This window comes from Apium graveolens, chromosome 3 (genome assembly GCF_009905375.1).
Source record: "Apium graveolens cultivar Ventura chromosome 3, ASM990537v1, whole genome shotgun sequence".
In the NCBI taxonomy this organism is placed as follows: Eukaryota; Viridiplantae; Streptophyta; class Magnoliopsida; order Apiales; family Apiaceae; genus Apium; species Apium graveolens.
The window spans coordinates 7,283,107-7,310,872 of record NC_133649.1 but is presented as its reverse complement, the minus strand read 5'-3'; the positions used below and the strand labels follow the sequence as shown (position 1 = coordinate 7,310,872).

The 27,766-nt window shown below is 32.2% G+C and overlaps 1 protein-coding gene across 11 annotated transcripts; it reads right to left on the bottom strand.

The window, feature by feature from the left end:
* Positions 1 to 10,836: 10,836 nt before the first annotated feature.
* On the bottom strand, positions 10,837 to 26,979 carry LOC141711550 (uncharacterized). Of its 11 annotated transcripts, none has more exons than XM_074514090.1 (9): positions 25,774 to 26,979; positions 24,645 to 24,994; positions 20,875 to 20,945; positions 20,661 to 20,800; positions 13,924 to 13,972; positions 13,535 to 13,652; positions 11,457 to 12,458; positions 11,257 to 11,348; positions 10,837 to 11,099 (listed from the first exon to the last, which is right to left on the bottom strand). In XM_074514090.1, the coding sequence occupies exons 1-3, from the start codon at positions 25,780 to 25,782 to the stop codon at positions 20,903 to 20,905; spliced, it is 402 nt and encodes a 133-aa protein (XP_074370191.1). In that variant the 5' UTR covers positions 25,783 to 26,979; the 3' UTR covers positions 10,837 to 11,099; positions 11,257 to 11,348; positions 11,457 to 12,458; positions 13,535 to 13,652; positions 13,924 to 13,972; positions 20,661 to 20,800; positions 20,875 to 20,902. The 11 variants fall into 11 exon arrangements, 8 of the variants coding, with proteins under 8 accessions (XP_074370191.1, XP_074370189.1, XP_074370192.1 ...); XM_074514088.1 differs by having other exon boundaries at positions 24,645 to 24,981; XM_074514091.1 differs by having other exon boundaries at positions 20,875 to 20,934; positions 24,645 to 24,981.
* Positions 26,980 to 27,766: the final 787 nt, after the last annotated feature.

The window sequence follows — 27,766 nt, the reverse complement described above, 5'->3', positions numbered from 1 at the left end:
CGAATTGTATCTTTATCTTATGAACCAAATATATGTTCTTTAGATAATTTAATATTAATTAATATAATTTGATAATTATCTTATAAATTGCCTTTTCAAAATAATTTATTTAATATTACTTAATTATCGATAAAAATTAATTTATAAATTAAAAGTAAATATATGTTATTAAACTTAATTTAATATTACTTAATATAATCTAAATACATCCCATAAATTTGTTATTGCTAAAATATATTTTTTAATTTAAAGTAAATAAACGTTGTGATAGACAGTACCAAATATAATCGTTAAATCAATAATCTTCAGTTTAAAAGTTAATAAATGTTACTAAAGTCATTTTCTATTACTTAATTATTTTTAAAATAATACTATATAAAATTAAGTTTATAGAGAATAGATTTCAATTCGTGTTAATAGTTTACTTTGTAGCTAGTAGTTTTTTAAAATAAAAGTAAATATTTTTTTTTGCTAAATAAATATTTGTTATTTTACTTAATTTAACGTAACTTAATAATTTTTTAATATAATTTATAAATAAATAAAGTTTACAAATAATATAAGTCAATTCATGTTAGTAGTTTACTTGGTAGTTTGTAGTTTTTCTAAAATTAAAAATAAATATAAGTTATTTTACTTAATTTAATGCAACTTAATAAATTTTTAATAAAATTTACAAATCGTTTAAAAAATATTTTTATTTTATAAAGTAAATAGACAATTGGATGAATACTAACTAAAAATAAAATAAAATTTACAAAGAATAGAAGTCGATTTGTCTTAAAAACAAAGTTTATTGAGAATAGAATTAAGTACCAAAATTTGGTATTTTGGTACTTTGGTACTTTTAGCACCAAATTATATATTGCTTTACTTATTAATAAAGAGTATAAATTACCATTCTTATCAAAGACTTTACACTTTTTAGCAATGCATTTATTTTTTTATATATTAGCAATGAACTTTTAATAAACATTGCGAAAACCAGGTCACCTTCAGTAATGATTCATTGCAGAAGTCGCCTTTTACGTAATTTTTTATCAAACAAATACAATATCTTTGTATTAAGTTTTAATTATGTTGTCACTATTAAATATTTTAATTAAAATAAAATTTATTATTTTATTAATTTTATAAAATTATGTATTTTGAAATAATATAATTATAATATAAATATTCTTGATTTTTTTAGATTATTTTAAGAAATGCGTACCGCGACTGATTTTTGATTCATACACGTGATGGTTTTTGATTCATGAGACCATGAGTTTATGATTAGTTTATAAATCAAAAACCGTCTCGGATATACGTTTTTCCAAATTATCTAATAGTAGTATTACTTAAACGAGTATTATTTAATAAAAAATATAATTTTATTATTAAGAAAAAAAGTTTCTACAAAATTTATAAAATACTTTTATAAAAATATAAATGTGAACATAATAAGTCTTTGATAATATACTTATGTATTTCAAATTTAAATATACAAAATTTTCTATTACAAAGAAAAATGATAGAATTTATATTCAAAGTACATCATTTGCAGTTATCAAGTGTTAAAATTTTTGTAATGAGGAATTGTATATTTTTCTTTTCTAACTGCACTTTATATCAAAAACAAAATATTCTAAAATTAAAATTATATTTGTTAAATATTATTTTATTTTTTAGTATACTTATTTTATTGTAATTAAAGGTAAAGTAAATAATATTTATATTTAAAAAATAAAAAAATTATATCAAAAATCCTAGTAATATTAACAACTCCTATCAAATATGACTAATTTTTTTCAAAAAAAAAATTACTACAAAAAAAATATTTAAAAAAAATAATCTCGACCTTCCACAATAAATTATTATGGAAGCTTCTGTGGCGCGTTGGTTGGGGTCTTTTATAAGTCTTCCGCATTGAATAATTGTGGAAGGAGTATTAAATGCACGCCCACCAACTTCTTCTTTTTCATATTTTTGACACTTTTCTCCTCAGTTTTTCACCATTTTTCATTTATAACTCAAGATCAAAGGTGTTTTCTCTTCCTATTTTAATGGCTTCGCACCTGTTTAGTTATTCAAGTTCATCTAGTGAGCATGATGATTTTGATCATTTTACACATGTGGAAAAAAATCCGATTTATTGTAAATTTATTGTAGAAGATGTTAATGAATTGATAGATGTTGATACTAATAGATATAAATCTAAGAAAAAATGGATTTGGATGATGATGTTGATTATATGGAAAAAGAGCAAGAAGGTGATTCAATGAGAAAAGGAAAGCAAAAAATGAATAATAGTGATGTTGATGATTATTTTAACAGAGAGGAGAAAATGAATTTAAATGATGATAGTGATGCTAGTGATGATATTGATGATACTAATAGAAAAAAAAGTTTGTTAATGTAGATGATGGTTATGATATGAGTTTTGAGAAAAAAGTCATAGATTTTCAAAATCAAATATGAATAATGTTGTGCCTTGTGTTGGGATGCTTTTTAACACTTTGGATGAAACTGAAAATTTCTATAGAAATTATGGTAGAAGCATTGGATTTGAGATTATTATTAGGAGTACCCATATATATTTAAAGGAAAATGGTGTATCTTCGCGCTTGTATATTTGTCGTAAGGGTTGGAGATTAGGTTATACAAAAAAGAATGTTGAAGATGAGAGAAAGAAAAAAAGGAGGATTAAAGATGTAATTTCAAGAACAAATTGTAATGCCCGAATGAGTGTCACTCATTGGATTAAAAATGATAAGTGGGAAATAACTTTGGTTCAATTGAAGCATGATCATGTGGTAGTTCTGGATAAAGTACAATTCATGCAAAGGTAAAAAAATATTGATTCGACAACCCAAGCACTGATTGAGTTATTTAATAAATCGGGGATTGAAACCGCTCAAGTGATGAGATTTTTTGGTGAAACATGGGGTGGTGTGGAAAAACTTGGTTTTTTCAAATCAATATGTTCGTAATGTCATTCGTGATATAAGACACCGAGTGTTTGATTCCGGTGATGCGGATAGTGGGATGGCCTTGTTACGAAATTTACAAGAAATAAATTTTGGAAAATTTTCTATCGAGTTCATTTGGATAAATAAAATAGAGTTAGAGGTTTGGTTTGGGTTGAGGATCGATCATTGAATACGTACTCGAATTTTGGAGACGTTGTTTCATTTGACTCAACCTATAGGACCAATATGTATTGTATGCCGTTTATACCTATTACGGGGGTCAACTATCACTACAAAAATATCTTTTTCGGTTTTACACTAATGAGGGATGAGAAAAAGACTTCCTACAAATGGATTTTGAAAACATGGCTGGAAGCCGTTGGGAACAAACCTCTCCAAATAATCATTACGGATCAAGATATAGTGTTGGGAAATGTTATTGCCGAGATTTTTCCACATACAAAACATGCACATACAAAACATGGCACATAAGTAGTAAGTTTCCCGAAAAATTGTCGATTCTGTACACACAATATCCGAATTTTAAGGCAAATTTCAATGATTGTTTATACAAGTTGTTGTCACCAACGGAATATGTTGATAAGTGGGAGGTTTTGGTTGAGAAGTATGTACTCGAGGAACATGTTTGGCTAAACGAGCTGTATGCCATAAAAGATCAATGAATTCACGCTTACACATAACAACATTTCTCTGCCGGAATGACCACCACCTCATGAAGCGAATCCATGAATTCATTCTTTGATGAGTATGTAAAACCTTCAACCGGGTTAAAAGAATTCATTGAGAATTCACAAAGGGCTTTTGAAACTCAATACCTTAACGAGGTTAAAGCCGATTATGAGATCGAATACATGCAAATGAGATTATTATTTAATTCCGGATTGGAAATTTATGCTTCGTCTATTTACACAAAAAATGTTTCAGCAATTTCAAGAAGAGCTTAGAAAAAATGCATCCTATGTGGTAAGGAGTTGTAAAGAAGGTTTCAGGTACATGTTTCTCGTTATTCATGTTCATATCCATTTTGTGAGTTGCAGCTGATATATTCTTTGAAACAACTTTAGTAACACTCACATTATGAACATAATCTTTTCTTTTACTATCTGATGACAACACCTGAATTTGTATTCCTTGCATACCATGACCACTCAGCCGTGGGACACAGTAACTTTTACTGGGCACGTTTTCTTGTGATCGGGTTGGAACTCTTGAATTCCTAAGATATTTTTCTTCCTTCCGCAAATCTGTATCAATAGTTTTCATGACTGGAAAAGTATAATTTACCGGACATCCGGGGAATCCACCTATATTCTCAGCAGAAGTATATATACCCGTAATATTTGCCTGATTAGCGCAAGCTGAAAACACATTGGTACTAGAGAAATTACTCATTTTCTCGTATTGTTCTTCACGAAAAGCTGGTGGATGATTGTGTCTCATAGAGATAAATTGTATTTAGTGAAGAAGTATTATATTTCGGAGAATTGTAGAAAAAGTTATCGGGTGATGGTTAAACGTATGGATGAAAATATTGACCGTGCTTGTAAAAAATTTGAACACTCCGGATTTTTTTGCAAATATATCCTCCGCTATTTTGACAAGAAACAAAAAACTACAATACCAACAAATTTTGTCAAATATAAAAATGGGGGGTTTTCACGTTATTAATCTCCCGTTCTTGTTGAGGTTGGTGATTTAACAACGATAAGGTATAATTCTTTGTGTAAATATTTTCAAAGTTTGAGTGCTATTGGAAGTTGTTCGAAACCACGATACAATTATGTCATGAATTTGATTTAGAAAGGAAAGTCTTACGTGATTGAAAAATTTCGGAAAGAGGAAAATAATTCACGAACGGAGGAGTCACTCCATAATTACGGCGAACATCCGTGATATTGTTGATGGTATCAACAACATCCAGTAGGTATTATTATTATTCTGAAAATAAGGAATATTACAACAATGACATAAATGCAACGGTAAGACTTGTTGTTATGTTTATGACATAATTATCATATTTGTGATATCCAAGAATTTCATGATCTCCGCCCTTCCATTTTTTACCCTCATTAATCTCATGTTATATATTTCTCTTCACAACTAATTTGAAGGTGAACTTGTAATTCTAGTTATTTCTATTGTCTTGTTTTTTGAGCCAATTACAATAAATATAAATACTCGTGCAAAAAAATGAAGATAAATAAATAGTTTAATTTTTAAAGTTGCACTCCCTTGTACTTTCATAGTTTGGTTTTTATTTACAAATCGTCTCTCTTGTAATATATTTGAGATATTTTCTTCTGCCGAATCAGAAAGTGCTTCACTTTCGTGGTGGTTTTTCCCAAAGTGATGACGAATTAGCTAAAGAATCTGATGAACAAGGAGACGGACAAAATCAGGCCAGTCCTCCTGTGTAGAAGAGAACTGTAAAGAAGAATACTCCCTAGTACTTAATCTACAGCACGCCTAAAAAGGAAGCGAGAAAAAAGTAGAGAAAAAGGACCAGGACAAGAAAGAGTCTCTATGGTCTGTTCACAAACGGCTGCAATTGAAGAAACAGGCTGACTATCAGGTAAAGAGTATAGAAGAGTATGAGGCCGAAAACTCCTCCAAAGCTGAAATGGCTGCTCTAAAATGGTATGCAAAGTATATGAGACTCCCACCCCTGGTCTTGCTGTAACTCAGTTTTTCTTTGAGATCGAAGACAAGCATAAGCTGAGTGAGCTGTGCAAAGTGTTGAAGTAAAGCAGGAAATGAGGATGACATCGTCCATCGACTGTTTTAAGCTGCATAACGAGGTTTGACGTGGACAAGGTGACTGGTTATTTGATGAAGAAGCGAATTGTGGCATCTCCCCTGTTCGTGACTATGCAAAAGTCGCAGCAAGAATCTGTAAAGCTGATATTCGAAGAGCAAGCTCACTGCGTCTTGGTCACAACAGTAGATTTCCTTTCTAGGATAAATTTTGTTAAGAAGAACAATCATAAATTACGATTTTCCATGAGCTTTGTTGAATACAAGAACTTCCTATTAAAAGCTAGAGAGATGGATACGCTGATCACTAAGGACTCGGCAACCGAATGTTTGATCCAGCTTGTTGACTCCGATATTGAAGTTCTGGAGTTCATCTGGAAGATTTATCGAGCGAATGCTGCTGATACGAGGAGGAATTAAATAGTTGTTCGAAGCAAATTGCTACTTTTCTAGTTCTGTTTGATAAGTATGTTAATAAGAGTTTGAAGCATGTTATTGTATGTTAATAGTTCTTTTTGACATTACTATTTGATTGGCGAGGTCGTTCATAGTTTGGGTCGAGCTGTTGAAGTGCTCGACTTATTCGAGACTCAACTCTATTTCCGAGCTCAGTGTTGGGGATGATTGATGAAAGAACTTAAATGATGCACTCGTCAACCTTGAAAATAGTCATGAACTTTAGGTCTAATATTTTGAAATATAGTTGTTGTTGCACTTACCTATACTTGTGTACACAAAAGCTAGAATTGTAAGTATTGATGCAAAATTTGTCTCTGATTCTTATGCATTGGATTTAGCCACATCATTGGCGGTCTTGAGATTATCGATTTTGTTTTTGGAGGTTAAAGATTTGTCATTGCCGTTGGAGAGGCAAAATGGATATTTGAATCGCCTCTTCCGATGAGATGGTAAAACTGTAAAAATTAGTGGAAACTCATTGCTCAGTAATGTGCACTACATTCACACTGGTTTAACAACTACACTTTATATTCCATTGCTCTACCAAGTGACTCCCAAAATGGCTATATTTAACAAATTTAAATCAAGCTCGCGTATCTACTTTATAACATCAATATGATGACTTTTTTATTACCGAATAAATCTTTTCATAAATTATGGAAGTCAGTAACAATAAATTTTACCCTTTTAAAAACAATTAGCTAATTAAGTTCCAAACTTAGTTTTAAGATCAAAATTCGAGTAGCCGTCTCAATTTTTAGGGGGTTTTCATTGATTTTTATTGGTAAAAAAGTTTTTTTTCAATAAGTTCCAATTTATTTGCATTTTGTTTAGTTTCTCCTTAATTGTGAGAGTTTAGCTCCTCATCATGTCTGTGATAATAGATCCGCAGGATTTTCGTAATATTAATTCACAGATAAGGGATTTTTTGATAATACATCAATGGTCGATTGCTCAAAATAATAATTGAAGTATAACAATATATACATATCTCTTTGAAAAGTCGCTTGGTTGTCTATTCAACAAGAAATGATTCAACATTGATATGATTTTGAGTTTGTACAATTTTAATTATATATAGAGGCCGTATTTTTTATTTTTGAATTATTTTCCTTTAAAAAAAGATTAAAATTCAAAACAATGAAAATTATTAAAAACCGCCCTATATTCTTCTAATACGTTTGAATATTTTTTTAGATAAGCGTGATATTATCTAGAAAGAAATGCCAAACGGCATCTACAGAATCCAGAAAGAGCGACATTAGAAATGATAAACTACTACTGAGAGATAACTTAAAATACTACATTATAATGCACATAACTAAGAAAACGAGATTGAGCTCAGTCATCCAAAATAATAACTTCGAGCTCTGTGTTGCGATAAAAAGGCCCGGAACTTCAAAACCAATTGCTTGGAAAGGGAGCAAATCCGGCTGAGACTGATTAAATAAATAAAAAGAAGACCCTTGGCTAGCATTAACTTGATAAGGCATAAACTAATCTTCCTCCATAACACCCTTACCCTTATCATTGGGATTAACAACTGATATCGGAGGTGAGAGAGATAGTGATAATAATATTATTATTGATGACAATATCATTATAGCGAGAGATGTTGCCAACTGCAGGAGGTAAAGTGTTGAACTGAGAACTCTGAATATGTTGTGCAAGACATGCCTGTATCTCAACAAGACTAAGTCATATTGACAACCCTAAGTAAGTTGTATTGTTATCTTAGTTTGTATTTGTACTTGTAACATTTTAAAGTCTGTAAGAATGTAAATGAGCAGACTGGAGTCTTTTTCTTTAAACAGTATCAAACCTAAGGATTCTATCTGGAAGAAGATTAAGAAGATCATGCCTCGGAAGAATTTTGAAGAAGTTTGGAGTTGAATAAATCTGTTTGGATAAAAATTCTCTAAGTCAAGATCTCTACAAGTCACGGATTTAGTGTTATAGAGAAGTCATTCGAGAACTCCAAATGACTTATCGAGAAGTCAGGAAAGCTACTAGAGAACACAGAGAGATATCGACAAGTCAAGAAGACATGAAGGTTAAAGATATCGAAAAGTCATTTCTTCATTAGAGAACTCAGAGTTATCGACAAATCTACATTCATTAGAGAACTCTGAGTTATCGATAAGTCAAAGTCCACTAGAGAACTCAGAGATATCGATAAATCAAAATTCACTACAGAACTCTAAGTTGTCGACAAGTCAAAGTGAAGACATGATGCTGAGAGATCTCGACAAGCCAAAGTCTCATTCGAACACAGAGACCTCTATAAGTCAAATTCACTAGAGCATTAGAGATCTCGATAAGTCAATATACTTATCGAGATGTCAAGATCTCCATATGCCTAACTAGAGATCTCGAGGTAAATTCTCAAAGTATAAAATGTAGATCAATTCAATATTCAAGATATACAATCAACAAACAATCCAACCAACTGGATTAACAAGTCTACAAAAAGCAGTTTGAAGGATGTGTAAGGTGAAGATTAACTAACAAAAGAAGATCAAGATAATCACAGGATCCCAAAGATACGTTAAGCCAGAAATAGAAGGTTCACTTTTCCTAAAATGGAAATGACAAGTGACAATTTAGTAAAGGATAATAGCATATCTTATTTTACACTGTGTAAACTAGTAGTTAACTGATTTATAAAGTTAACATTGGTCTGTTGTTAGTTGTAACAATCTAGATAGAAAATCTTGTAATTCTTTCAAGAAGAAGCTAAGCTCTTTCTAAACAAAGAGCCTAGAAATTTTGTAGCAAAACAATCTTGATTTTAATATAAAATTAAGTGAGTTTTGGAAAGATTGTGTTCTTATTTATTTTATACTTATTTACTGCATTAACACATCTTCTCTACAAAATTTAATTTACTTTGTTCAACCATAAACATTCAAGAAAAGCCTAAAAACATCAAAAACACATTCACCCCTTGTGTGTTATTCATTTCCTAACAGAACACCAACCAGCTGATCCTCAGTAAAAATCCTATTAAGAGAAAGGTTTAAGCTTAGGAACATCATAACGGCTGAGCCTGAGTAGAAGGCGTATTAAGAGAATGGTTCAAGCTTGGGAACATCATTGAGTTAGTATCAATGGAAAGCGGAAAAGAGATTGCGGGGACAACATTGAGAGGAAACATATACAGGTAGGATATCAGAAAAGAAACATAATACACTCAACTTTAAATTCTGAACTCCGCATATTGCATAATAGGGGTGTTCATGGGTTCGTCGACCCGATCAAACCGACCCAACCTAACCTTCTTTTAGGCCAATTAAACCATTTAAAAAAACTCGAGTATGGTTGGGTTAAAAAAATTTCAAACCGCATTAAATGGGTTGAGTACGGGTTCAAGATTTTTTCGGCCAACCAAACCCAACCCGATTTAACTTAAGTTTCGTTCGATAATTTAAATATAATCTATATATTATATGCAATTGTACATTATACAATATAAATATTTTTATTTATAGTTACATTTCGTGTATGTGTATATGATTTACGACAAGATATATATTACTAAAATTTCAATTTAATCATAATTAAAGAATAATACTATAATCGTAAGTTCTACTATTTGAATTAGCAATTATATATAGTATTGAATTATTATTTTATATAATCATTCAATCCGTTCGAACCAACCCAACCCGACCCAAACCGATGTACGATAGATAGGGTTGGGTTACGATTTTATATTTTACGGGTTGGGTCGAAAAATTTCAAGCCGATTCAATTGGGTTAAGTCGTAAAAACGCCCCCAACCCGACCCATGAACACCCCTAGTGCATAGGCGTGACGAAGCATTAGCCGGCATAAAGCTTTTAGAAGTTTCCAATGGTAAAGTCCAATTGCAGTATATTGTCATGCCCCGACAAAATTTAACCTCTTTAAGCGCGGAAGATTCTAGAGAAGACTGGAATGACCCGACTGACTCTAGAATATAGCAGAATATTGTAGAAATCTTTAGAAGGCGCTTGGAGATTCAAGAAGGATCTAGAGGATGGCGGACCTTAGTGGAGCTTGGTGGAACCTTCCGGAACCTTCAAGAGCTTGGGAGCTTTCTAGAGATTTCCTAAATATACTTGTGTATATTCTAGATAGGTAAATTTTAGAATAATAATGTATAGTTAGTTAGTGGAATAATCTAAAAGCACGTGGGATGTACATGTTCTAGAATTCTTTCCAAGTGGTGGAGGAGCTTATAAATAGGTGAGACCCCTCATTTGGAGAGTCATAGTAGAAACACTACTATAAAAATGCCCTTAGACATCGGTTATAAAGCAATGTCTTTTTTTTTTCAAACCGATGTCTTCGCATGTGTAGAGAAAGATAGGGGTCTTTAACATCGGTTTTTAGCCGATGTTAAAAATGTACATAGACATCGTTTTTTTAGCAAACTGATGTATAATATGGCATATCACATCAATTTCAATTAGGTTAGCAATGTTAAATATGGCATATCGCATCGGTTTCACTTAGGTTAGTGATGTGAAAGTCCCTATTTATATCATTTGTCATGTCAAAATTGTTGTGTTTTGCTAATTTTTGACATCAGTTAGTTAATAACTAAATGATGTTATATCTATCCAAGATACATTGTACTCTTTAATTAAAATAAAAGGTATATCAATAAAAAACAATCTTAAACGAGAACAAATATATACCAAAAAATTTATATATCAACATTCAACCAACATATTTCTATATCTACATCTACATCAACATCAAAAACTATCTATTTACAATCACATTCCTAAACTATCTAGCTAACTAAAGCCACATTCCCCAAGCAATTCTCCTTGGATGGATATGCTGCTAAACCATAAAAAGTATCAGCTGAAGCAAAGTTGGTAGCATCACGTACAGCTCCCTCTTGAGCTTGCAAGCCATTTACTAAATCATAAAATTTACATATATTCATTTAAATTGTCTTTTCGAAAGAAACATAAAATACAATGTAATCAGAGCGTTAAAAGAGCTGAATGCAATGATTAAGGACGTCATATTATGTCATTATATATTACTGCAACTGCAAGGAATAACTTATTACCCTGAAGGATGTTGGTCATCTCCAAGACCTCTTTCAATTATTGCAACAGCCCCAAGATCAAAAAGTCTTTTATCAAGCTTCTTTGCAACAAACTGCAGAACGAAAATAGGGATATAAGTTTCACAAACCACAATATAATTATACCAGATAAATATGAGGTAAATATAAGGAAAATTAGAAAAATAAAAAGTGTACATTACATTGTATTTCTGATAACCTATTATAATAAAAATATACTCCTCATCATCAGCAATATAAATCCCAGGACCTGAGTTCCTTGGTTTCTTCGGCTTTTTAGTATTACCCTCATGGGGAAAAGCAAACCCAGTACCCCCTTGAGGAAAAGGAAAGGCATTAACTCCTCGAGGAATATTCCACATCTTTGAGAATGGTTGCCAATTCGAAGCATCTGCTCTATGTTTCTCAAATTCGGACAATGAAATCCCAATTGGGAAATATCCCCAACAGCATACATAAGCATATTCTTCGTCAAAAACAACCGGCGGGGCTTCAAGCTTGGCAGCATGAAATGCTTTTCAACAATTTTGGCACAAGAGTGTACAATCAACATAAATACCAGCATATTCATACATATGAAAGAAATATGGACACGCGGTCCAAAAACTAGCAGGTTCCTCCACATTCACATTATTGTCATGATTATCAGCATTTTCTCCAAAGTTAAAGTGCTCACCAATATTCACCCTTTCTCCGGACTCAGGTAGAGTCTTCTCTGGCTGTGAATGAGGCTCAGGTAAAGATGTTTGCCTCCAAGGAATAGGAAATGACTCTTGCATCAAAGGTCGGGGGTGCGAGGAAGGGGGAATATGAGGCATCGGCTGAGATGAATGCAAAGGGTGTTGTGGCTGTTCTCGGGGCTTAGATAGAGCCCAATGCACCTTTTCTTGGAACTTCTGGGAAGGTCGAGTTTCAACTGAAGATTGTCGTATATGAGGCCTAGGCAAAGCTTGTTGCATCCAAGATTGAGTCTGAGGCTCTAACAGAGAGGGAAGCTGCTGAGGCACGTGTTGAGCCCAATGTGAAGGTTGCATTGGCTGTTCTCGGAACTCAGGCTGAGGCTTATTCAGCTGCGACTGTGATTGAGCCCAATATGAAGGCGGATGTGTTTGTATATGTAATATATAAGCCTGAAGCTCCAGCTGCTGAGACCAAGCCTGTTGTGAATGAGGCCTCAATATAGGCTGTTGCGGTTGAAAAGGGGGAAACTAAAAATCAGAAGACCAGATTAAGAACTATTATAATAAAAAAGACAATTCTCAGTTTAGAAGCATATCATCGGAATCATACTTAATCGTGAGTTGAACAATTACACAAGGCAGTGGTATATATACAAAGGTGAGTTTAAAATAGTAAGTTTGATTGAAAATAAAATTCCAAAAATAAGCACTGGGAAATAGTAGAGGTAAAGGGGTTACAGGATCAAATATTGATCGATGGAGAGAAGTGAAACAAACAATCATTCAATTCATTTTAAGTTGAGCTGAGCTTTGAAATCACTCGATCATCTTTTTAGCGCAGTCTTCCTTATGTAACAAGACTAGCACATGGGCCAAAATATATCTACATATACACATACAGACTTCAATCCCATAGTTGATATTTATTAGTTTAAACTTTAACCATAACCATATATCTAATTATATAACTACTTTCTTGTACAGTTTAAACTTTCAATGCATTTATGTAAGAAAAAAATATAGAATTATCAAAATATGAACATGATTAATTTCCACCATCGCACATAACTCAACAAACCGCCATGAAAACTATGTCAAACCAATATTTAGGTGTTTCTAATATAAAACATACATGTGTAGCAATGGCATCAGATTCACCATTTGATGTCATTGTCTTCATGTCCTCTCACAAGTGACTGCTAACAAAATCAAACATAATAAAATAGTGCAGGTCCTGCCCAAGTACATCAGTTGACTAAGACTTCAAACATCCTATATTTGCCACATGCTGACTTACAGACCGATGTGATCCAACTACACACCAATTTCATAAATTACTAAATTAAGATTCTGCCAGCACTCAGCTCAACTTAAAATTCTTGGAATCATTTCAAAGCTCAGACATCTGAGCGCAATTTACACATATAAATCTACACATATAAATAGAAAATAAATATCAGTATAAGAAGAGTTTCAGGATTTAATTTTGAAATCTAGCGGATAGCAAGTAAACAACGTAAATGTTCTCATGTTAGAATATAAACTTTAAAACACTTCCATATATTAGTATTAACAAATACCTAGATTCAACAGAAGAGATGATTTCAATATCTATGATCATCTATACCGGTTATCTTTAATCCTTTCCATGATATTGAAATGCACACCCCTCCTTTTTTTCTTCTCCAACCAAACCTCCTGCAAATTTTGTTTTTTTTTTCAAAAAATAATCATATTCCAAATCTTCTACTAACTACTTGTACATGAACATAAAAACAAATCGATTCACATGGTAACCAAAAACAAAGAAAAAACATGGAAGAAAAAAATAAAGAAACAACACTAGCAGTAACAATAACAAGGCCACCAGACACCAGTACAACTTATATAGATCTGTAAACCCAACTTATTTCAAGATTAACAATACATACACCAATTTTTAATCGATTAGATTAGAAGTTAATCTTACCTAATCAATCAAACTCAACTTCTTTCAACACTAACAAAGCTCCAGAGACCTGTAAACAAAACTCTATTAAAATAAAAACATGAAATTTGAAAATAAATTTGAAATAAACTTACTTTTCTCACACAAATCGAGTAGACCCAACTTCTTTCAAGATTATTTAGCACCAATCGAGCTTGATTTAGGAATTAATCGAGTTTAATTAAAGGTTTGTACAAATAGAGGGTATAATTAGGTTTAGAGAGAGTGATTGAGAAGAGAGACAATGAGAGATGAGAGAGAACAGAGACTGAGAGAATAGAAAAGAGAGACTGAGAGAAGAGAGAACAAAGAAGAGAGACGAGAGAAGACAGTGAGAGAGAATCGAGAAGAGAGAAGAGAGAATGAGAAAGAGAGAAGAGAGAATGAGGGAGAGAGGGGGGAAACTGTATTGGTTAGGGGGAAACTGAGAATAAAATTTTTGGTCAAAGAGGGAGAATTTTTTGAATAAAGACCCAGACTGTCACTATTTGAGTTAATAATGCCCAAATTGTCACTTTCGGGGAAAAAGACCCAAAATGTCACCTCATAACGGAACATCGTCTGCCGTTTTTTTAATACATGCAAAACGGAACATCGTCTTCCATTTTTAGTTTTTAAATTTAAAAAAATATATATACAAACGCTACATCGTGTAACGTTTTGCCTCTTATTTTTTTTATAATGTAGCAACGTGACTTCAACTCACGTTTTGTGTTTTCTGTTTAGTCTGTTTTATTTTCTTATTTTAAGCTTGTTTTGGTGTATTATTTAGGGGTCTGGAAACATCATTTAATGTTACGTTTTTCAATATTTATTTTTATTTAATATTTTTAGAATTTATAAATGATACCATAATTTAACAATTTTTAACATTTAGGGTTCATTAATCCCCTTTTGGGTTTTAGAAACATTTTAAAAGAAATTAATAAATGTTACACAGATTTAGGGTTTAGGGCCCTAAACCCTAGAGCCTAAACCCTAATTTAATCTAGGGTTTAGGGCCTTTAGGGCCTAAACCCTTGGAACCAGAAATATTAATTTTAAATTAAAGAATTATAAAATTTAAGGATCTAACTTAATTTAATAATTTGTAACATTTTAGGGTTTAGCAATCCCCTTTTGCGTTTTAGAAAATAATTTAAAATATTTTTTTATTAATTTATGATTTAATAATTTACAAGATATAGTGTTTTGTTTATTTTTTTAAAAAAGAAAGGTAAAAACGTTACTTTATATGACGTTTTGCTACATTTGTACCAAAACGCTGCTTTATCTAACGTTTTGCCCATATAAAAAAAATTCAAAGTGCTAAAACGATACACGAAGTTCCGTTTGCCCATATATAAAAAAAATCAAAGTGTTAAAACGGTTCACGGAGTTCCGTTTTACTTTTGAGAAAAAAAAATCAAAACGCTAGACAATCTTCAATTATTAAGTGACAAATAGGGCCTTAATTTTCAGAGATGACAATTTGGACCATTATTTACACAAAAGTGACATATAAGACTACCACCCAAATTTTTTGGTATATTAACGGGGGAAAGAAAGAAGCGGGATTTTTTTTAAAAACGATTATAGACATCGGTTGGTTAAGATACCAATGTCTTACAACACCATTAACATCGGTTTTAAAGCGACCGATGTTAAAGGGGTGATGTCGTAGGCACTATTTCTAGTAGTGAAAATAGAAGAGATTGTGAGAATTGAGAGTAAAGTGAGAGCATTCAAGTGGGAGGCAAGTGAGCTTGTCTAGTGAGGGTGAATGATAAGCTTTGTAATACTAGCAAGGGGCTAGTGTGGTTGTAATATTGGGTTACTAATAAAGAAGGGGTCTTTGTTAGTAAAGTTGTGTGTTTACTCTTATATTTGTCTAATATTTGTTGCATAAGTGTAAGGGCGACACTTGGGCAAGGCTGGTCTAATAGTTCGTACACAAGCTCTAGATGCCGACACGGTTGGACTTAGAAGGGGTCAAATTCTAAGACCAGGACAATATGCTCTTGACCTGGTTGAGCTTCTCGGATGAGGCTCGCCCCTCAGAGCAAGTGCAGCGCGGGGCTGCTTTGCTCCTGGGGCCGCGTGAAATGGCTTGTCCAACCTTTTGTGACACTAGACAGCATTGTGTGCTTTAGACAGAAATGGTCCAGGGACGCCACGCCGGGCTTGGCCACTTGAAAACCAATTCAGTTTTTTATAATAAAACCTGTAAAAGCTGTTGCCACACTCTTGATTACTGAGCTCCGCAAGTGAATATAACGTTAATATTATCGTTGAAAATATTAACGTTGTAATATTAACGTTTATATAAACGGTAATATATTTCTCTCCTATAAATACCAATCCCCAAACTCCTATTATTTACATTCTCAAATTCTAAAAAAAAAAAATTAGCAAAAGATGAATCCAAATAATCCCCCATCTTCAAACCAAAATCCAAATCCTCAAAATCTAAACCCTCAATTTCCATATCCATATCCAAATTCCTATTTTCTGAACCCACAAAATTTAACTTTTAATTCTCAAAATTCTCAATTTCCATTTTCATATCCTCAAAATTCTCCATATCAGTTTCCTTTTCCGCTATTTTCAAATCCGCCATTTTCAAATCCACAATTTGAAACGCAACAAACACCTATCAATATTCAAAATTCGCCGGAAACGCAAGTTCCGGCCTTTGGTCATGAAAATATTATTGATTTAAATGATGATTGTGAGGAAGCTGAAGAGGTACGAGAAGTAGTTGGTCAGTGAAAGTGGGTTGAAGATAAACTCTTAATAAGTGCATGGTTGAATGTGTCAATCGATCCATTAGTCGGTACAGATCAAAAAGCCGATGCATTTTGGGACCGAATTCGTCAATATTGTGAAGTATATAATCCTGGTGTTATTAAGAGAGGAGTTATGGCAATGAAAAAAAGGTGGCAACGAATAAATGAAGGTGCTCAAAAATTTGGATCGTGTCATGATGAGGCTCTACGAAGAGTCGGGAGCGGTTCGAACTTGGACAACATAATTGAGGAAGCTAATGCACTTCATTTAAAATATTACAAGAAGAAGTCTAACTTTGACAATCATTGGCGTGAGCTTCGTAGACAACCCAAGTGGAGAACTCCTAGAACTAGTGAAAGTTCTAAAAGAATTAAATTAAGTAGTTCTGGAACTTACTCATCGGAGGGAAATAATGATACGCCAACATCTGATGAATTTGAACTGATTCGTCCTAAAGGTACAAAAGCAGCTAAAAGGAAGGAAAATGGGAAGGCAACAGCAGCAGAAGTTGAAGAATATGAAGCTTTCGAAGTTAATGATTTGAGGAAAATGACTATAATGGAAACCGTGAATGAAATTCGTCAAAAAGACATTGAGACTCGACGAAGGGAGCTTGAGGCGAAGCAAGCTGAAATGGATTTACAAGTCATTTTGGCGGATAGTGAAAAAATGAATGATGCTCAGCGGATGGCTCATACAAAATTACTTGAGAAAATTATGGCAAGAAACTAGTTGTTGGAAGCTAGTGCTTGTTTTTATTTATTTGTAAACTAGCTGTTGAAAGCTAGTGCTTATTTTTATTTATTTGTAAACTAGCTGTTGGAAGCTAGTACTTGTTTTTATTTATTTGTAAACTAGCCGTTGGAAGTTATTGCTTGTTTTTATTTATTTGTAAACTAGCCATTGGAAGCTAGAATATATTCGTTTTTACCTTCTATATAAACTAGACGTATCATCTCTTTCAATTCACATCAACATGAATCAAACACCCACACTAGAAAGCTTCACTGAAGAATTCATTGAAGAATTTGAAGAAGAGTTTTTCGATGACACTAAAAGAAATCGTCAACTCGAGCTCTTTCATAAAATACATGGACATAGCTCAACATCCACACCCCGAAGAAATATTTACAGAGATCGTGAAGGAGGTCATCATCGTCTAGTGAATGATTATTTTTCACCAAATCCTGTATATCCAGAAAATATATTTCGACGAAGATTCCGTATGGGAAGACATGTCTTTCTTCGTATCGTGGATGTTGTTTCAAATTTTGATCCATACTTTCAACAGAGGATTGATGCAGTGGCAGAAAAGGTTTATCACCTTTACAAAAATGCACTGCGGCAATGCGTATGTTGGCATACGGTGTATCTGCTGACGCTGTTGATGATTACGTTCGTATTGGGGAGAGCACCGCGGTTGAAGGCTTGAAAAAGTTCGTCTCAAATGTAATTACGATATTTGAGGGTGAATACCTACGAAAGCCAAACGCGAATGACATGCAACGTCTATTGCAGATGGGTGAGGCTCGTGGTTTTCCCGGTATAATGGGTAGTATTGATTGCATGCACTGACAATGGAAAAATTGTCCAAAAGTATGGAAGGGAATGTTCATGAGCGGTCATAAAGGAGTTGTAACAATTATCCTGGAAGCGGTTGCTTCATCTGATCTATGGATATGACATGCATTTTTTGGAGTTTCCGGATCAAATAATGATATAAATGTTTTAGATCGGTCACCGGTATTTGATGATATCCTACAAGGTCGTGCTCCAGAGGTAAATTATACTATCAACGGAAATAATTATAATATGGGGTATTACTTAACTGATGGAATATATCCTGAATGGGTAACATTCGTTAAAACGATACCACGTCCACAAGGTGAGAAAAGAAAATTATTTTCAAAATATCAAGAAAGCCAACGAAAAGACGTTGAACGAGCGTTTGGTGTGTTACAGTCTCGTTTTGCAATTGTACGTGGTCCAACACGTTTTTGGGACAAAGAAGATCTTGGGAGAATCATGAGAGCATGCATCATAATACATAATATGATTGTTGAAGATGAAAGGGACACATATGTCACTCAATTTGGTTCATTCCCAACCTATGACGATGCAACAAATGGTTTATCGCAACCAAATTTAGGTGAAGAACCCTCTATCCCGTACGAAACATATATTCAAAACAGTATGCAGATGCGTGATAGACGGGCACATCGTCAGCTACAAAATGACTTGGTTGAGCATATCTCGCAGTTCAACGAGAATCGTTAAATTGTAACGTTTAAATTTTATGTTTTCTTGTGTGTTGTTTTCAATTTCATGTTTTTTAATAATATAATGCATTTTAATTACGGGTCGTATTTTTTATTTTACTGACATTTTAAAAAAAATTAATCACTTTAATTTTATTATTAAAATTTGTATACTAATAAATTAAAATTAAAATCAAATAATAAAAACAATTATTAGATATATAATATAATAATAATAATACAAGAGTGCTACACAAATGTGGGAAATGGGCTTAACATTGGATAAATTGGGGTCACTTTTTTTATGGGATTATTTCGGATGACGTGACGGGGAATGCGTAAGTGTCCTGGGGGAGTTGACCCCGAGGGCTGTGAATGCTCTCATAATCAATCATTCATTAGGCCAAAAAGGTTCTTCAAGTAGTTCTAGGTCTCAGCCGACAATGGGTACATTTACCAATGCTCGACTCTGAGAGTTCAAGGGATATAAAATCCCTATATTCAACCAGGGACAACATTGTGTTGCAGAAGGAGACGGTGAATGATGGGTTGGACGCAGGTCCAAGAAATGCAGAATAGTTTTAATCTTATTGATGGCCCATAAAATATTATACTCGAAACCGTAGCTATGTTTAAATTTTCTACGGCTTGGGAGTCGCATGAAATTGCTAGTCTTCACTATGGTTGTTCCGAGAAACTACGTACTATTGTTGCAACTCATTATACTTGCGATTAATTATTGTTATGTTGGTTGTTACGGCTTCGACTTAGCAATACATTGACCCGTTGGAACAAACCAACCCAAGTTATGTTGGCAGCAACAATCATACATTAGTCAGACTAGGTCCGATTCTCGATTTTTATAATATCAAACCCAAGTTTATATTGCAATGCTTTCCGATCAAATATCCTGCTTACATTTTTTTATTAATAAAGAAGTTATCAAATAGTTTGTAATTATAACCTAACAGTGAAATATGTATAATAATTAAAATTATGATTTTTGTAAGTTTTTAGTGCTCATGGATCAATGACACTTGCTAAATAATCTATAATCAAAATTTACACTCATGCAACAATGCTACTGTAATGTAAGTTCCTAGATTAATGTTTTTCTAGATACACAAGTACAATTCAATCAGGATAACTCAATCACACATGCATTACAAAACACATACTTTGATACCACAAATTGGGTTCATTTGGGAAATCTTAAAATAAGTAACTTATAATTTAAAACAGATAAATAACTTACAAGTGATAAGTAGCTGAATCATTATAAGTTATATAAGTGTTTGGATAATTTTACTTATAAGTCATAATTTTTTTTACATAAATTAATCAAAATAAATAATTTTTAAATATAATTATCTTATTTTGTGAATTTGAGATTAGATTAATATTTAAAAGTAAATTTTTTAAAACTTAAGTTAATAAAAAGGCGAAAAATCAAAATAAGTTGAAAAAAAGTACGTTGTTACTAACATTTAACTTATCAGCTTATAAGTTGAAAATCCGACTTATAAGTAGGGTCGACAAACACTCGTCAAAAAATATTTACGGGCTTATAAGTCCATAAGCAACTTATTTTCTTGTTCCCATACAGGCCCATTGTGTATCCTTTGCATTCTCAATCTCTTGTTGTCAGGAGGAAACAGATACATGAACTATAAAGTGACAAAAGAGATGCACCTGGCATATGCAGCAAGGTTCCGGCTCCTCCAAATCAGATGTTACATATACTGCTTGCTTTGCTTTAGACGATACGAAATAGTTTCTTCACTTGCTCCAGTATCCACATTTCCAATTCGCTCTTCAAGAGCCAATAGTTCCTGAATAACCAAATAAATTATGCATTAAGCAACTGAGATCAGAAAATTGTTGACGAAGAAGTTAAGAATGGAACCTCGTATGCATGTTATCGACATCGAGCCTCATATCCCTATATGCCTGTCAATCACCCATCCTGAAAAAAGACTGATCAAGGATCATCACATCCTACAATGAATAAATGAAAGACAAATGTCTTGTGTTAAATTTTATCGGTCCACGCCATCATTATGATTATTATTTGTGCGAGCTGTTTGAAGAGTGATGCCACATAAAAGACAAATAAGAAAAATTACTACCTCGAATCTACTGGCATACAAAATAGAACTTTTAGAGGCATTAATATGAGATAATTGTTTCCAAATTATTGTTCCAGAAATTGCAAAAATGAGAGGAAAAACATTCCTTGGTGGAAAGGAAGGAAAACTCTACAAACCTAAGAAAAGACCTTGCAGTTTTTTATAATAATTGTTTTTATATTTAAAATTGGCCCTAGACATGGAGAGATTGTGCCAGTTTCATACAAACTTGGAAGAAAACTTTACATACATAAGACCAACATTCGGTCAATGTGTAACTGATTCTACATCTCAAACTTACGCGAACACAAAATGTCTCCTGGAAGAGATGGTATCACAAGCAACATAATTGAACTTATTAGTTACTGTGAATTCCAAAAATTAGGCTTAACTCTCACAGTAACTGGGAATGAGATTCAAGTAAAAAAAATTGCAACCCAAATTAGCAGATGAATATATAGAAAAGATGACACATCTTCTCTTCTCTCAGAAAAAATGACAATGTATTCACACTGGAGAATGGAAAAAGAAAAAGCGTTTTAACCAAAGATGATTTGTATTTTCTTTCTTACAAAACACAAATGAAAACATTAGAATATACTAGCTTAAAACTCGTGCGATGCACATATGGCATAGATTTTTTTAATATTTTATTATTTTTTTATTTTTTTTTTGAATTCAATTCTTAATTTTGTTTATTTAAAACTTTAAATGATATGAATTCATAATAATTATATTAGTAGACGTATGTGTTCATAACTTTTTAGAACATTTAAACTTATTTTAAGTGATAGCATTGGTAAGGGGGAATGTTATTATAACAAAATTATCATTTTATTGAGGGTAAAAATATAATGTCTCCATTATGTTCGGACCTTAAAAAATATTATTTTAGCATGGTGATTACTTAATCGATTAATTATAATTTTACAAAAGGTATTCGAAAAAGGCAATATTATTGATTGAACGATATAGTTTTATTGATAATTTTATGTGTATTTTAAAAAAAAAATTATTTATGTTTTAATTAAAATTTGATTTTTAGTTCACATCAATAGGATATGAATTATACTTAGTCTAATATTAATTTGATTTATACCGGGTTAGTGATTTACATTATTTTATTTTAGCCCGATGTTCAATACACCTACCAAATCAAACTAATTATTTTTAGTTTAATTTTATTTTTTTTGAAATATGAATCAATAAAATAATTTTGTTTTAGACTGAATAATTAGTATATATGTTTTTATTTTTAGTGGTCGAATTGTATTTTTATTTTAGTTTTGTGTTAGTCTGAATCAACTCTATAATGTATTTTTTTATCCTTGATAAATAAAATATATTATGTTGTTTATCCAAGTTCATCAGTATAATTTTTTTATGAGGATGGATAGTATTATTATTTTACCTTAACCCAATTCACATGATATATCAACTAAATCTTAATAATTATATTTAATTTGCTTAAATTTAATTTAGCCCAAAGTAACACATTAGAATAATATAGAACTCGATATGAATTAAAATATAAATTGGTAGAAGAAATTGAATTTAATATAAATTATAATGATATAGAGTTCGATATAAAATAAAATTGAAATTGGTAAAGTAATAGAGTAAGTTGACTTCAACATCAATTAGAATTAGAATTGATGGACCGAATAATTAGAATTAGAATAATTAAGTGAGGGTAATTAAGTAATTTCAGCAAGTACTGACCGACCGACTACCAAACTTTTAATATTTCGTCTATTATAATATAGTATAGATATTAAGTCCCTATTTGTTGAAAATATGATCATTAGAACCCAAATATGACAGTATACGATTGTATGAAAAGGCAGAACAAAATTTGCACGAAGACTTTTCAGATAACTGTGAGAAAAAGAGTAGAGCAAATTGATGTAGGCCAAGGATCTGGGATAGGGTAAAATAAGGGGATAAAGACCTATTTTCGGAGAGAATCAGTAAAAAACACAAAAATTCGCAGATTTTAATTCATAATTCAACTTTTTTTTTCATAATAAAATAAGGGAACTGATATGTGCACAACCTTCATGTACAAGTGCACACTCTTTATTGACATTGAGACCAAAATACATTTGTGCGCACATTTAACTTCAATCTCTTTTAATGTTTAATAAAAGATAATTTGGTCTACAAGAGTTCAAATAAATAACTATTACTCGGAGGACAAGTACTATCCTGAAACTAAATCCTTAAGGATATCTACTGTCATCTCTGTTCTAAAAATCACCGATTTTACTGATTAATCATTTCAATATGCTCCGCCAATTCGATTTTATAATCCGATTACTGCACTTTTTTCTTAAATTTATATATTTAGTTTAATAAATTAATTATTTTATATTTTAGTAAATATATCCGATTAATCAATCCGATTAATCACCAATTATCCGATTAATCACTAAAGGATTGCTATACCGAATAATGTCGATTCCCGCTTTTTAGAACAATGACTGCCATAATTAATTGAAGAAAACAAATTTTTTTTTACTAGATAGTATAATTATTAATTGCAAACATATTTACATCTAAATAATAACATAAAACAATTAACTAATTTAATTGTTTTATGCTCCACATCACAAATGGTAGGAGAACAATTGCAGATATAATATACGAAATATAGTAATGAAAAACTATTGTAGTAGATTCATGTAACATAATTACCTCTTTTAAATAAGATCAACCAAAATAGTCGATACTGGATATTAATACATGTCATATATGAGTTCAGACAAGATCAAATTGATGAGTGAATCTTCCATAATAATCTAGACATTATGTGTACATATAGAACATGTTTTCTTCCTTAGAACTATACATAAGAGAACGAGAACCTAGTGAAACATATATCAAGTCCCTATTTGTTGAAAATGTAATCATTAGAACCCAAATGTGGCAGCATATGAAGGTACGATAAAATGAGATTTTTCAAGAAATTGTGGGAAAAGGAGTAAATCAAAAATCAGGGGAACAATTTCTCATACGGGATATGAGATTTGGTAATAATGTAGCTGACTTATGTTATACTATGAAATATCAACCAAAGAACTCAAAATAATGGACAATATTATTTATTACATGTCTTGTATATTAGTTCGGACAAAATAAGATTTATGAGTGAATCATAGGCCATATAATATATGAATAATTCTAGAGGTACTCCAAAATGGTCCCCAAATGCCGCTTGTCGTGGTTTGATTGGCTATAACTCAATTAATAATAATGGACCTCCCTGTATTCACATAAATTCCCTCAATCACATCCTCTCAAATTGACAAGTCATCAATATCACATCATTTGAGACAAAATTTTGATACCCAATTTAGTATCTCTGTCACTACTCATAATATATACACTAGCATGTAACTCGCTCATGTTCGTGTGCATGCGCGCGCACGTGTATTTGAATTTATGGTATTAGGCACTTCCAAAAGAAAGATCACATTTTTCCTTAATGCTCTACAAATTCAATAGAAAAGATTATGGCAAGAAATCATATTACTTTAATACGCACCTCAGAAACCAGTCTGCTTCTTCCTTCACCGGCAGCGGCCAGGGTACGGAGTGAATGGGATATTCTGCTGCTGGTGACAAAGAATTATTACGAGGAAAAAGCCTCAATGCCTGAGGAGGAGCTGAAATACTAGATGACCAGAAAGTTGCATTGGGGAATAAAGAATCTTGTTGAGGTGAAGAATTGATCCTTGATCGGACATTTCTATAAAAAGGATTAGTACACTCCCCCGTACTTAAAGCAGCAGAGGTTTCAGAAGAAACATCTCCAACACCAAGTGCAAGTCTTGAGTTTACCTGCTCCAGCAGATGAATACCACTAGAAGTTTCTGAACAAGCTGATAATAGAATCTGCATAGGATTATTATAACACAGGAAGTGCCATATATACCATGATAAACTCAACAGGACGACTAATAAAATCGATAAAAGGGAGGCTGATCCAGTAAATGAAGCTGATATTATCTGAATCAAGACTAACTAAAACCAAGAAGCCACCACAACAACCAGATCGCATCATTGTAATCAGGGCCGTTCCTCACCTTTCGGAGGCCTACGGGGGTCTGCTCTAATTATTTGCATAAACTATTACATTAAAATATATAATAATCGGTTAACGGTTAACGACGATCATAAAAGACAATTTTTCTTGAATATTTTCTGGCGAGATATCATTGAAAATGGTATTTATATCAATGTTTGAATTGCATTGTAACATTTGGGGCTAAAAGGTTAGCTAGTTTAAATAACTCAAACACATAAAACAAGATCATCATCTTAAAAGATTTGCAATGCTAACAATAATTGAATAAAAATATTTACTTGAAATATGTTAAATTATGCATATATATTGTAACAACTCTGTCCCACATTGATTAGGAATACAGTAGGAAGTAACAAACATTTATGGAGTAAAAAGACTTCCCAAATCCAATGCAGTATAGTAGCAAATTTATTAGGAATACAAAGCCACAAAAAAACACATGTAATAGTTTTTTGCAAAAAAATTAAATTACACGGGAAAAACCAATATTACTTATAATATAAAGACACCACCTTTAATGTTTTGATAAAACGTGACTCGGCAAACTATCACTAGCACATACTTTGACGAGCTTTAATAGACTTACATCTCTCATTGAGCAATTTCTTTGTTTGGCCTACAACCATTGTATTCTCCCATCGCCATCTTGTGTTGTTAGGTGGTTCTGCTAATATTTCGGCACAAGATCTAGAGGTTCAACCCACAAGGAAAATGATGACGTATAATCTAGACCATTCCAGTATCTAAGTCCGGAATTAGATTCCACTAGTTCGCCATTCTCAAAAGAATAGACAAGGCAGGTATCATGTTTTAGGCAATATATCTTGTTGCGTGATTCTTCATAATACTTTTTGGCATCCACATAAAGAGAATGTTGGCTAAGGAACAAAGAACGATTGTCTAAACTTTTAAGAGGAACCCAAAGTTTTTGGGACCAATCATAGCTTGAAAGAGAACATTTGCGAACATTTATATCATAAAAAATCATGAGCTTACCATCCAACTATAATTTTTTTTGAATGCCCCCATAATAAAGTGAAGAAGTTAAAAAAGAGTCAAGTTTCAATTCCTCGGAAGCAATGTCATAAGATACAAGTCGTCTGCAAAGCGGTTTCACGATTTGGAACATCACGACGATCAATCACAACAGATATGACATCAATGTTTGCTTGTTTAACTAGTGATGAATCAGGATTTGCACTCGATGAATCAGAATTTATGAATCAGGATTTGCACTGTGTGACGAATCAAGATTTGCACTATGTGAACTTGCAGAATATTCAACCTTAAATTCTAAATATGTCTTTATACTACCAACCAGTACTAGTTGAATTCATACAAAAGAAATTCATCAAACCTCCGTTCGCCGCATTATCACCAAAACTCACATTCTTCTACCCCCAATTCCCCGCCTCTCGACTTTCTCGAATTCAAAATTTTCGAACTAATCACACCTCCAATTGCCCTCATTGACACATTATAACAAACACCTTTTCCGCAACACCAATCATTTTTATTTCAAAACAAACTCCAAAAACAAAATTCAATCTCCATTTATTCAAAACCCAAAAACATCTTTTAACCTCTCAAACTCAACCGGTTGATGAAACCCAATTTCTGAATAATAGAAACTCAAGGCCATCATTTGAAATAGGTTTAATTTGATAGTAAGACACTACTGTGCAAATTGTTTTGATTAATGGGGTTGTGTAATGGTGTTCACCATTGACGAGAAAATGAAAAAGAGAGGTGAAAGAGGAAGAAGGGAGAGAATAGAGGTAAAAATGGTTCTAATAATGATATGGGTTAAATTACGCGGAGACCACTTTTTTTCTGCAGAACTTGGAAATAATTTGTGTTCTGCAAGTTAAATATTGCATAAAAATATTGTAAAATATATTATTTTGTGAATCATGTTTTATAAAAAATTTTATTTTATTCAAAATTTTGAATATCATATTTACTGCATGTAAAACATTACAAAAATATTTTATTTTTCAAAACATGTTAAGTTTGCAGACATTTTATTTATTAACATTAAATAATCTTTAATAATTTTAATGAATTAGTGATACTTATAGAACATACTTCACAAAATAATATATTTTATAATATTTTTATTGCAGAACATATATGGTCTCCAAGGTTTTCGATAAAAAAGTAATCTTGATATAATTTTTCTCCGAATTATAAATGTGTATGTTTATATATTATATTGGTTAAATTACAGTTTAGTTACTCACCTTCGTTACATTTCACAAAAGATGCTAATGGTGTTAAATATTTTTAACTTACATCCCTTTATTTGCACATTTTGTTATAGTTCAGCCACACAATCTCACAACCTATAATATTCGTAGTTCAGCCTCTAATCCGTATTTTTACGATAGTTCACTCACATCTATTATATTTTACCCGAAAACCAGGGATTATTCACTCACTTACAGTACTGCACACCGAATTTTCAGAGATTCCTTGGTGCACGGGGATTTTTGGGAATTTTTCTCTCATCTACGAGTAAGAAAAGATAATACAAGTACTTGAACATTTAATTGGTTAAATATGCTAAAATGCATCAG

Excerpts from the sequence above, each read along its gene's own strand:
- LOC141711550 (XM_074514085.1), bottom strand. The coding sequence starts at position 13,134 with ATGAAGACAATGACATCAAATGGTGAATCTGATGCCATTGCTACACAT. Across the intron at positions 12,459-13,086 it reads CTGATGCCATTGCTACACAT|CCTATATTGAGGCCTCATTC; the intron begins GTATGTTTTATA and ends CAACCGCAACAG.